The 12642-nt window shown below is 33.8% G+C and overlaps 1 protein-coding gene across 36 annotated transcripts in view; it reads left to right on the top strand.

Annotated features, from left to right (window-relative positions):
* Nucleotides 1-12642, top strand: part of Ppfia2 (PPFI scaffold protein A2) — a 453020-nt gene that overhangs the window by 377276 nt on the left and 63102 nt on the right. For 22 of the 36 annotated variants that reach the window (XM_026391438.2, XM_077799256.1, XM_026391439.2 and 19 more), the window contains 2 exons: nt 2839-2969; nt 4677-4831. In XM_026391438.2, the coding sequence (XP_026247223.1) occupies nt 2839-2969; nt 4677-4831 (286 nt within the window). Of the gene's footprint in view, nt 1-2838; nt 2970-4676; nt 4832-12642 lie in introns of those variants that run through there. The other 14 variants (XM_077799255.1, XM_077799257.1, XM_026391435.2 and 11 more) reach the window with 2 other exon arrangements.

Raw genomic sequence — 12642 nt, forward strand, 5'->3', positions numbered from 1 at the left:
CTCCTGATTTTCCACTGAATGCTTAAACTGCTGATGATACAGTTAGATATTTTAATATCAATACTAAATAAATGCTCATTGTTTTAAAATGTTTATTTCATTATTATCCATGAAAATTGAGGCAAACAGATCAGGAGGTAACTGCCAAAGAAAGCATATTAGTTTGTTACATTACCCAAGAGAAGTGGGAATTCCATGTCCTCAGAAAGCACTGGGATTGGCAGCAGTGAGGAGAAAGCTTGGGCAGGGGCCTTTTTGAGGTCTCTTCTGGAAAGGGAAGGAAAAGTAGGGCAAACAGGTTTAGAGCTGATGTTTAAGTAGCTTAGGCTTGCTCTGGGTCTAGGGACTTCTCTGGTCTAGTGCCTGGAGCTGGGTAATTAGGGCAGAGGAATACTGCTCCTGGAGCATGGGAACCAGCTTTAGGAGACAGTAGAGGGATCTGAGTTGAGTATTTGCATAGGAAAGACTCTCTTCCAGAATGTGGTTTGCTATCTCTAGGAATTAGTGAACGCTGGAAGGAGCAGTCTCTCCAGATGCAGAGCATCAAGGATATAGAAAAATAGGAGATGAATAAAAACAAGGCTTTCCTGCTCAGAATGAAATCAGGAGAATAAGTACAGGTAATAGGAAGCAAAATAGATGCCAATTCTAACTCATAAAAGGGCTTCCTATTAGATAATTTAGGTCAGCATAGCTTTTAGTCACTAGATATCAGATGGAGAAGTTTCAAATACCCAAACTTGCTTTCCAGTGCATGAATCATTGTTCAGTATCTTCATGACAGAGTACTCAGTATATGCTGGAACTCCTGAAACCAGAGAACTTGGTCGTCATCATCAAATCAAAGGAACCCATATTGTACTTACATAGCTTAGGTGAATGAAATTTTCTGAGTTATTATCTATCTTCCTTCAGTGTTTTCTTGACACCACCAGCTGGTTCTCAATCATCAGATTTACCCTGGAGAGAGTCTTTATTACTCCTTGACTTCCTCCACCACTTTACAAATGAACTTTGTGACTATAGAAAGAAATCTGAAAAGGTGATGTAAAGGAATTGAGTGGGTGTAAGAAATAAATAAAGATCAGATAGAAGGTCTGAATAGCAATGCAGTCTCACAGAATTAAAAGAGTAAAGTCGTGACTGGAAAGAAAGGTCATGGAGAGAACTAGAAACTAAAAATGGTTGAGTATCAGGGCAAGGAGTTACACAAGGGCTTCATTTAAACTTCAAAACAATGCATTAAGGTGAGTATTATCACTTCCATCTTATTGACTGATTCTGAAGCCTTTTACTTCCACCTTTTGTATACTGTGAGCTCTAAGTGTTATTTAGTGGAAAAGTTTGTGCCTGATGTTTTTAGGAGCTGACTTTAGGAAGGATATAGTTTGGCAGTGAGGAAAAGGGAGGGTATTTTATAACAAAGTGTTTCAGGAACAGAAGTCTGAAAGCACAAGTAATTGTGCTTAACAACAACAACAACAAAAATTGTAGACAAGAATCGTTACATCACATAACTATGATAACACCAATACATATTAGGAAGAGTAATGAAACATGCTTAAAGTGTTTAGATGGGATATGGATTTAGAAAGGATCTTCCATAGAAATGGCATCGTGTTGACAGCAGATTCTTCTGGTGGCCTTATGCTAGTTGCATGGAGTTAGGGACTCACAGTAAGATGCCCACCTAAACTGAAAAGAGCAATCTGGCCTCTTGATAATGACAGACCTGATGAACAACTTCATTATGTTCCTCCAGTGCCTAGGGTCTTTATCATATATAAATAAGTTTATGCATAATAGCATAACAGTTTCATGTAGAAACAAAGTATTTTCCCAGAATGCAGCTTTAAAATTTTTGTTTTAGCCATAAACTGAGTCATACTGAGAAACATTTTTCATCAGAGCTTCTAGAACTGTCTATATTTTAGCTGTATTTTTTATATTCTTGATCTCTATATGGATATGTATATTACATTAGTGCCATTAAAAGTAAAGTATGTAAAATAATATTTCTTTAAAATTGACTAGATTGTTGGAAAGTTCTTTTCTTATTGCAATATATCTCTGACAAAACTGATGACATCCTGAATTGTTCTGAATTCTGAACTTTATTGTTCTTTAAAGAAATCCCTCTCATCCTGGCTGCTTTTGCTTTCTATATCTTCCAATTTTCCTTTCACTAGTAGTGAAATGAAACAATTTGTAAGAATTATTTTCTTACCTTTTATTAGTATCTCTTGAAAAAGTTTTTCTTCTAAATTGCTAACCATTTTTTAAAAAAACTCTAAGAAGGCATTTTATTAAGTTGGCTAATCTAAAACACTTTATCTGATAAAATTATATTTTGCCAACTTGTCTGCTCCTTTCAAAAATCCCCACTTAAATGTGTCTTTGTTATGATAATCTGACTATGCATAATGCTTTTTTACTTTTGTAAATTTGCTCAAATATGTGCTCAATACCTTTTTTTGTAAAGAGCATATACTCTGACATGATAAAATGGATTCCAGAATAACTTTTCCATGGTTATCATATATTACTCTATGGTATGTATTACTTTTTATAAAATGCTTTGGTGTAATGGGTCCATGAGTTTTTTCTTTCTTTTTTTTTGAGATTCTGGAAATTCTATGAGTTTTTAATTGTAGTGTCTTTACTTTCAAATAAGTATGAAAATCATCCTCTTTAAGAGTATAGATTGATACATGTAAAACATGCTCCAAGTATTTCTGTTAGAATTTCTCAAAGCTGTGCCTGAATGATTCTTCATTTGTATCCATTTCAGTTGAAATTTAGAAATTGTTCATATTAATGTACTGTTTTTGCTTCTAGATTGCAGTTGTGGAAGAAGATGGTCGGGAGGATAAAGCAACAATTAAATGTGAGACTTCTCCTCCCCCTACACCCAGAGCTATCCGGATGACTCACACCCTCCCTTCTTCCTACCACAATGATGCCCGGAGGTAAGACAGTCTGAGCATACTACCCATCGAATGCTCTTCCAAAAATGTCCCTTTTCCATCAGTACTAGCAAATAGATTGCTAGAAAATTTTTACAGAAAAAAATAGATTTGAGTCATAATTCTGCATGAGGGTATTGTTGTGCTCCTTCTCCACAATATATCTTGTGAAATAACCAACTCTCTTTCTGAGATCAATTTTTGACTTTAAAATTAACATCTTTGCAATCTGGTTACTAGTCAATATGTGAGAATAGCTTTGATTTTTAGCTATCCATTTCCTATTAAAATAGATTAGACTAGTGAAAGGACTGAGGAAAAATACCAAAGGGATTCTAGGATAATATGATAAATTGGATTGCAAGATAAGGTCTGAAAAGTCCATTACTGTGCCTCACTTACTTTTAGCAAGCAGGTATATGCACCCATGTGCATCTATAGTCAACCATGCTCCTCAGACAAATAGTTCTTAGGATAAAAACCACAAGTATTAAAGGCAAAGTTGTCTAGATATGAAAATATCTCCTTTGTCAAACCAACTCTTCATACTGTTGTATCCATATGCCTAAAACATTGCAAATGGATCCTTATAATATAATGCTATATAAAAATCTGAGCATGCCTTTTATTTCTTAATTGTATGTGTTTTTACTGTCTTATCAATTGCAGGACCTCTGGACATAAGTGTAATGACTTAATGGTCAATGATTTAAGTAAGAATATCTTCTAAATAATATGTTTTATGACAAATACTTTTATAATCAGAGCTTTCTATCTTATAGGCATTTATTTTTTTCTTATTTTCAGTTAATGTGGGGGGGGTGAGAGCTTCAAAATATATATTTCGTTTCCTGTCCAACAAAAGACATAATTATATTTTAACAAATGAAAAGCAGTTGCTTTGGAGTGTGGAGAATATGAGCTGAAATTAAATTGGATGAATAAATAGTTAAAGAATGCATCATGGTATTTTCAAACTAACAACTGTAAAAAACCTATGCAATATCTATTGAACTCTTTCTATTGTGACAATGTCAAACTAGAAACAGAACTTGAACTTAAGACTAACTACTTCATAGTCATATCAGCCTGTCATTTACCTAAAATGCTGAGGCTTGAGAACTATAATTAAGAAAAAATATACAGGAATCACTAAGGTGTAAGATTTGCTGCTTCTAGACCCCAATCAGATGAATTTAGAGTAAATAAATTAGGTTCCAAACTAAAGAGAGAAAGTGATGGATAGAAGAAATTCCAGTAAAATCACAGGATGGAATAGCATATTTGATTGCATAATTAGGTGATTACCATTGGTCAGTATGTTTAACATTAGAAAAACAAATTCTGAAAAAGAAGTAGGTAACAGGTGCTAAATTCACTAAACCAACCTGAATAATAGAAAGACATACAACAAGCAGTTATTATACCAGCCTGTGTTCATTGATTAGTTACATATTGTACTAAGAATAAAGAAGAAAAAGCCATTTAGGACAAAAGTGAATTTTTCTATTGAAAATTTGAAGATACAGAGCCTGGAGGCTGAGGAAACTACATTTCAATATCTTAAGAAACAGCGTAGGAAGAAAGGGAGAAAATAACATTCAAAGTCTACTTGTTCCTCCTTTTGTACATTTATAAAAGAAACAAGTCTTGTGTGCTTTATGGATATTGCATCAAAACAAGCAGTTTGTCCTCTTTTGTGTTTTGCAGTAGTTTAGCTGCCTCTCTTGAGCCAGAAAGCCTTGGGCTTGGCAGTGCCAATAGCAGCCAAGATTCTCTTCACAAAGCTCCCAAGAAGAAAGGAATCAAGTCTTCAATAGGACGTTTGTTTGGTAAAAAAGAAAAAGCACGACTTGGGCAGCTCCGTAAGTATAAATGTGTTTGAGTTTCCAATGCCACTTGTTTTGTCACTACAAATTGTCCACCTCCTTCCTTTTCTTTTTCTCTTTTCATGTCTTCTCTTGCTTAACTGACAAGTTTCTTATTTAATCAGATTTGTGAATCCAATTTAACTGAAGAATACTTAATAAAAATTACAGTGAAAGAATATTGCAAAGCTTCAGTGCTTTTAAACCATGGTTAATAAACATAGCTAGATTATACTTACTGCTAATTCTTGTGACAGGCACAGTAACCCCATGAGGCAAGTGTTATCATTGTCATCCCTATTTTATTGATGAGTAAATAATTTCTTCATAATTTGTAAAACTGAGATGTCCATTCTGATGCCAAAATCAGCTTCAAACCATTGGGTATACTGCCACTTAGAACATAGATGCACATAAAAACTTAGTTATGTGAATTTAAAGGTTTTTTAAAGTTTTCTTTTTAAATAATTTTAAGTCCGAATAAGGATTTTAATATTTAGGTTATAAAATGTAAAGAACAAAATTTGTCTAAAGGTATCATGGCTTCCCATAATATACTCTATGGCATATGGATGAGGGAAGGAAGAAAGGAATACCACAGTAGTGACTGCACTAGAATGATTTATTTTCAGTGATTAATGAAATAAAAATACAGATTAGTACATTTGAAATCACCCTAGTTAAGTAGGTATAATTATGAAAAGATAGACACACAGATACAACATACATACTGTACATGAATTACACTCTGAAAATTAATGTGTGATATTTCTGACAAAATGCTGTGTATAATTGGCTCTTTTGAAGGGAATTCTTCCTATTTACTTATTTCTAGAGTTAAATTATTGAGAAAGGATTGACCTTCTGCTTCCAATGATAAATGTTGAACAGAGTGATACAAATCTCTAAGTACTACCTTGAGCTTATTAAATGATTATTTACAAGCAATGCTCCAAATATTAAGCTTAATGTCCTGCTCTCGTACCTAAAGAGCTTCTGAGTATGATATTCATGCTTGCACATTTATAACTAATACAATTAAAAAATGCCTTTCCTGACTTCTACAGTGTGGAGATGCAGAAAACATCAGAAGCTTTGGAAACTGATGTGCAGCCAGCTGTGTGAGCTCAGGATTTCTCTTTTTACAACCTGGGCTGTAAAAAATGTTAAAGAAAGGAGAATCTAATTATTTTTATATAAAATATTTATGCCAGACATTAATATTTGTTTTATCTAATTGAAAACTGATTATAGTCTTTACCAAATTATTTGTCATTTGCAATATATAGCAATATAATTCACAAATATAGCAATATTTATTTCACAAATATAGCAATCACTTCATTTACTCATATTTCAACATATATTTAGCTTAGGTTCTATAATTTATTTTTTCCTTTAAAATGTATTCAAGTGACCTCGCTTTGATTCTTCTATTGTCATTTTATATTTAAATTTGATGAGGAATTACTAAATACAAATTAGGATATCCAAGATATAATTTAGAATCTAGGAAACACAGGGATGTCTATCAATCTAGTCTTTATTTTCTATTTTCAGATACTGTGTGCCATTTTTTTTGTTTGTTTGTTTGTTTTGTACCAGGGATTGAACTCAGTGGCAGTCAACCACTGAGGCATATCCACACTCCTTTTTATGTTTTATTTCGAGACAGGGTCTTCTAAGTTGCTGAGGCTAGCTTTGAACTTTCTATCCTCCTGCCTTAGTCTCCTGAATTGCTGGGAATAAAGGCATGCACCACACTATGTGTCTGTAGATCAGAACAGATGGAATGAAATCAACCCCAATAGAACAGAAGAAGGAGAAAATAAATTGACAAGGATGTCAGGGTCAAAATTATACCTATGAAGTTTTGTAGAAGCCAAAAAGAGATGAATCATCACACTTAGTAGGCATAAGCAAGCTCAAGGAAGCCATATCTGTACCAGAAGAAAACTGTTCATAGGCCCCACTGTTACTTTGGGCAAGGGATATGGATTTTAGTTCTACTTTTGTTCTCGAAGGTACGTGTAGGTTGAAATAGAAGGACCATCAAAACCTTTCAAGTCTAAGGAATAAAACCTGGTGCTGATGATTCATGAATTAGAAGGAACTATGGAATCATCTCCAGTGATTGTGACTTTAATGTCTGGATGGAGAAAATTCAAAGACACAGGAGCACTGCCAATATACTTTTCCCTACCAGTAAATATATCAATAGCAGATAAGAAAGAATAGCATGGGGATTGATATGGTAGGAAGACAATGGTTTCAAAAAACCAATTTTGGAATTTTGAACCATATATTTTTTTAAACTAGGGATTGAACCCAGGGGTGCTCAGCCACTGACACACATCCCAGCACTTTTTATTTTTATTTATTTTTTTAATTTTGAGACAGGGTCTCACTAAGTTGCTTAGGTAATTGATACATTGCTGAAGCTGGTTTTGAACTTGTAATCCTGCTGCCTCAGCTTCCCAAGCCACCAGGATTGCAGTCATATATCACCAGGCCTGTCAGTGCTATCACTCTTAAAAGTTTATTTACTAAGAGCAGAGAATTATAAATTTACTTGAGAATAATTATGATGCATTAATTTGAATGAAATATGGTGGGTAGGAAGAAAACTGCATAAATAAAGCTATAGAAGTGTTTCCTTTTTTCCATCAGAGATGACAAACAACAAAGAAGGTTTTAGTAATTAATCTGGGAAAATATTTTGGAGAGGGGATGTTATTTGCCTTATATAATAATTTGAAAAGCAAGTGCAACAACATCAATTTCTGGTGTATTGTAACAGTCAAAATGACTATAGGGATAACATCTAATTATTGAGAATCAAATGTATTATGCACATTGTCTATTTTTACAATTGTGTTATTAGCAGAGGCAGTACAGATATGGAAATCCCCAAAACTAAAGGAAGCAACACATTGAAAAGCAATTACATAAAGCTAACAGAATCCAAACAAAATGATTTGCTCCAAAAAATTCTGATAGCATCCTGTCCCAATAGTTGGTTCATTCAAATCACAAAAGCAACATAGAAAAAGTCTTGTAGTAATGTGTCTTTTGTAAATTTCATTCTATTGTTATCAGAGTGTTCTTGCTTATATCATTATCAAAAGTATTTATCTGAGAATAACATAACAGGGAATGCTAGAGACTAAAATGAGTCAGTGAGTCTTTGTTCTTTCTTTTTATACATTCAAAACCATTTTTTTTGTGTGTGTGTGTTACACAAGGGGGAGAAAGGATATAGATGAGCCAGTCTATCTTAATTCTAACTGAATTTGGCAGTTAAATGTTCCTTCTAGCTTACTTGTGAATTTTATTTATTTTTATTTACTATGTTTTTATATCAAAAATTATAGGATGAAAGATGTATAAACAGGTTTGATAATCTCATTGAAAGGCATAAAGATAGCAGGTATGATACACATTTCTGCTTACCTCCTGGATGTACATTCAGGTTGTACTTAAATGCTGTTAAAACTTAGAATGACCAATGGTTATAGCTTTCACCTTCCACTGATTTATGCATCCAGATGCAATGCACCTTTGATATTTCCATTAATGTTCAAATGTGCTCGTATCTAATCTATATTTTTAAGTTGTCATTTGATCCTACCACTTTCTCCAGCTATTGATGTGTCTTTCCCCTATCCTTAACATCCACAGGTCCTATTTTCACTCCATAATCTGTCAATCACTTTACAACCTGCTACAGGCTGAATTCCACACACATTACTACAAAAACTCTAAAAATAAGTTCAGACTGAAATAACACGGAAGGTTGAGCTCAGAACAACAAAGGCTAGGTACATCAAGGCAACTCAAAAGGACAGTGACACAATCACATATTATGATAATATGAACAAAGCAGTATGTTTAAAATGGAAGTCCTTGCCTGAAACAGATTTTAAAACATATTGTTACAAAAGTGTCAAGAGGAACACAACAAATGATAGATTTGTGCAAATGGTATAAATACAAAAAATCAGTATCAGAAAGGTCACCAGCCAAAATTAACTGACAATTGGAAAAACTTCCCAGACCAAAATGGAAATTATGGTTTATTGTATGAAAGAAAGATTCACTTAATATAATTATAATATACAAATAAGCAGAACTATCCAAAAACCCTAATTTTGATCTCTGTCCCCTTACTTGTAAAGAAAGAATTCACCTGGAAAAGAGGTGATAACAGGAGGGTATTAAAGCCCAAGAGAGGTGAGCTGATTATGATGGTTAAAAAAATAACCACAGATAATCCAAACTCATTTGTTTTTTTTTTTTTCTTTTTCTCATTTTGAGTGAGCGAACATGTGTTGAGCTATGGTTACATGTGAAGTACAAATCACGGACTTTAGGAACCTAAGCTAAAGATGGCTATTGTCAAGGAGTTTCCGTTTTATGAGAAGGATAAACATACACAATCTCTATATTTAAAACAAAACAAAAATTTCAGTATATTTCTGATCCAAAATTTTTCAGCTACATTATTATCCTGTCAGGACAACAGGAACAGTGCATTTGAATCCTCTGATCTGTGATGATGCATAAGTGATCGAAATACCAACTAGATGGACTTTTAATTTATTTTGAAACAAATAAATTAAGCTATGTTAAAAATAGCCATGTCAGAGTAAGCTCTCTTGTTTCTTTGACAAAGTTATTCAAAAACAGAAAAGGAAAGGCAGCGGGCACACTGTGACTCAGTACATCCCTGCAGACAAGATGTCATAAGGGGCCCTGACTAATGGAACAGTCAAGAGGGATACATAACAGGTTGAATAATCCTACCCACAGTGCTGATGGAGGGGGTGGCACTGCCTTCAAATTTCCAGTAGATAGACTCACTTTATCCTGGATCAACACGTTCCCTAATCAATTGGACACAGTGCAAGAATCTGATTCATAGATTACTGATAAAAATAGGAATCCCAAAGGAGAAAATTAGTGTTATCTCCAAAGACTTTCTTGAGCTAAGGAGGATCCCAACTATCCCACTCAAAAATATAATTCTTGGGATCAGTTTTAAATAAGAAAAATATAGAAGTTTCTTGTGACTTTAAAATCAATATGATTATCAGTAAATTTGGGTGATATTGATAGATTTAAGTATTGAAATGAAAGATGATTTTTTTTCCAGTTGACTCTCCTATGGTAAGTTAATAGCCAAAGAATGTTTTCCATTATGATTACTGAACTTTTAGAAGCATATGTAGCCTTGGAGGAAGGCTGTAGGAGACTATTAGGATTAAAATCATGTGAGGAATTATGTGAGTATTTAGTTGTATTTATTATCCTTGCTGACCTGTTATATAAAAACTTTGAAAAGCTCTTAGGTGGAAGAGCTACTGACTATTTTTTGGTTGTTGTTGTTGTTTCTGTTGTTGTTGTTGTTGTTGAGTGATGACACAAAACTAGAAAGAATGTGTTAAAGTTATAGAAAGATAAATTTCATTTCAATGTAGGAAGGAATGTTGGGGTGTCATAATTATATATAAAATCTATTAGTTTAAGAGGTAATGAGTTGTAATCTGAGATTGTCAAGCAAAAGCTAGAAAAATACCAGGAAGAATGGTTTGGGAAGATGCCCAAGCATTTGAAAGGTAGTTGGAGGACTAGATGATCTTTAAGATCTAGGTAAACTCTTGCAATGTACAATCTCTAAAGCTCTAACATTTAAAGCATTTCTCCATCAACTTTTCATTTTTGTAGTCTATATGTACTTTTAGAACTCAAAGATATCTAAAGACCAAGAAATGGACCACATCCTATATCCCATGGACACTGAAATGATTTTATAAGGCAAAGCTGATTAGTAGAATAGTGGATGTCAGCTCTGCTTCCTGGTTAAGGGCTCTAGTCAGTATGCTCTTGCCACTGGTACCATCTAGAAATAGCTCATTAAACTCAGCACTGTGGAACACATGTGGAACTTAGAGAACTTTTAAAGATGATTATTATTTCAGAAAATTTATAACTTCCTGAGGGTATTATATATACTTTCATGGGAAAGTAAATAAGAATTCAAGGCAAGAGCTAAAAAAACAACAACAAAAAGACATCACACAGAATAAATTATAAATTTCCCAGTTAAAAAAATACAGACAAAATGCTTGTAGGGAGTTCATATTTTAATTTTTCTCTCTTTGGTATGTTTTATTCTAGTAGAAACATGGAAGTTCAGTTTTCCTACAGAATTATAAATGTGAAAACCCAGAGTTTCAATAGAAAGTACCCATGAGAAAGGGCTATTAGAGCTGCCTGGAAGAACAAACTACAAGGGAAATGTGACAGAAAGGAGCTTGAATCTTCTCTAAGAGAAAGTGGGCTCTGAGAATGAAGCCAAATTATCAAGCAGAGGAAATGATCAGGACTAAGGTTCAAGTCACCAACTGTAAATGCTGAGGAGAGACAGGAAAGGCAAACAGATAAAATCAGCTAAGTTCCAGGGTCAAGCATCCATGCAGAAGTGAGAATTAGGAGTTAGAATAAGCAAGTACAGCTCAGAGGAAGCTTGCTAGCTTAGCAAAATTATGATAAGGTATGGAAAAATACTGAGATATTAAAATATTTACTGTTTCTGGGGGAGCCATCTGTTCCATATAACCCTGACATATTCATCAGCTACCTGGGAAACACCTGGTTCTCTCAGGTCTTCAACCCTAATAATAGTGACAATTAAAAAAAGAAGAAGAAGAAAAACACAACACACATGACCAACTTATGTCAGCCATGAATGGTCAGGATAAAGAAGAGACCACTGGCAGGCACTGAAAAACAGAACATAAGAGATTTTTGAGAGCAAAGGATTGATCAAATAGAACCAAATACAGCAAAGCTATGAAAAAATTAAAAACAGAAAAAAAGTATTAACTTTGAAAAAGCAGAATCCCCAACTACAAATATAAAAATGCATACATATTCAGTTTTTAAAAAGGCAGGTTTTTGGCAAATTTTCTTTAAATGCATTTGAGAAGCAATATAGTTTAGGAGTTTTTGTTTTGCTTTGCGTGTTAAATTGCAATTCCCTTTCCTTTGTGGTCATCTGCCAGATCATATTATGATTGCCTGAATCCAATGACCTATTATAATAAAGCATAATGAAGAAAATAATTTCATAGTGTCAAAAACAGAACCAACATTACACAAACATTTAGCAAGCAAGTATTTTTCTCCACATAGATTTGGGTAGCTGTGATAGCCTTTATCCAACATTTTAGATTGTTCTTTGATGCTGTGGAACCAACAGATACATTATAAATTTCATAAAATATTCATTAGAAATAACTCATGCTCTGCATTAATTCTTTTGTAGGAAGCAGTACTTAGTTTCAGTTGTGATTGTACTTTTTACATACCCTTTATGAACCAGATCCTGTGCCTAGGTGCATCCTTCAGACAGTTCAAAGACTAATAGACCATTAAGTAGCAATATATAAATTTAAGTGTGTTTAAATGCAAACTGAGTGACTGATGAATACTGAAAAGAGGGTAATGAAAGAAAGGTCAAGGGTAGATTATAGTTGTGTTTTCATTCTTTTTAGAGCTACCTTTTTCATACAAAGACAGAGAAGTCTGCTAGAACAATAGTGGGGAAGAGCCCTTGCAATGTGGGTTTTCGCAAAAATTTCTACAGATTGGTATCTCAAGGGCCAAGTGAAAGAAGTTGTTTCAAAAGGAACCTAAAGCCTGGGTGATGTGGAGTAATTTGCCTTTATAGCCCAGGTGAATGGATATCTCCAATTGGTGATGTTCTTAATTCTGGTCCATAGGGATCTTTCTTTGAGTCCTAT

This window comes from Urocitellus parryii, chromosome 5, assembly GCF_045843805.1.
Source record: "Urocitellus parryii isolate mUroPar1 chromosome 5, mUroPar1.hap1, whole genome shotgun sequence".
In the NCBI taxonomy this organism is placed as follows: Eukaryota; Metazoa; Chordata; class Mammalia; order Rodentia; family Sciuridae; genus Urocitellus; species Urocitellus parryii.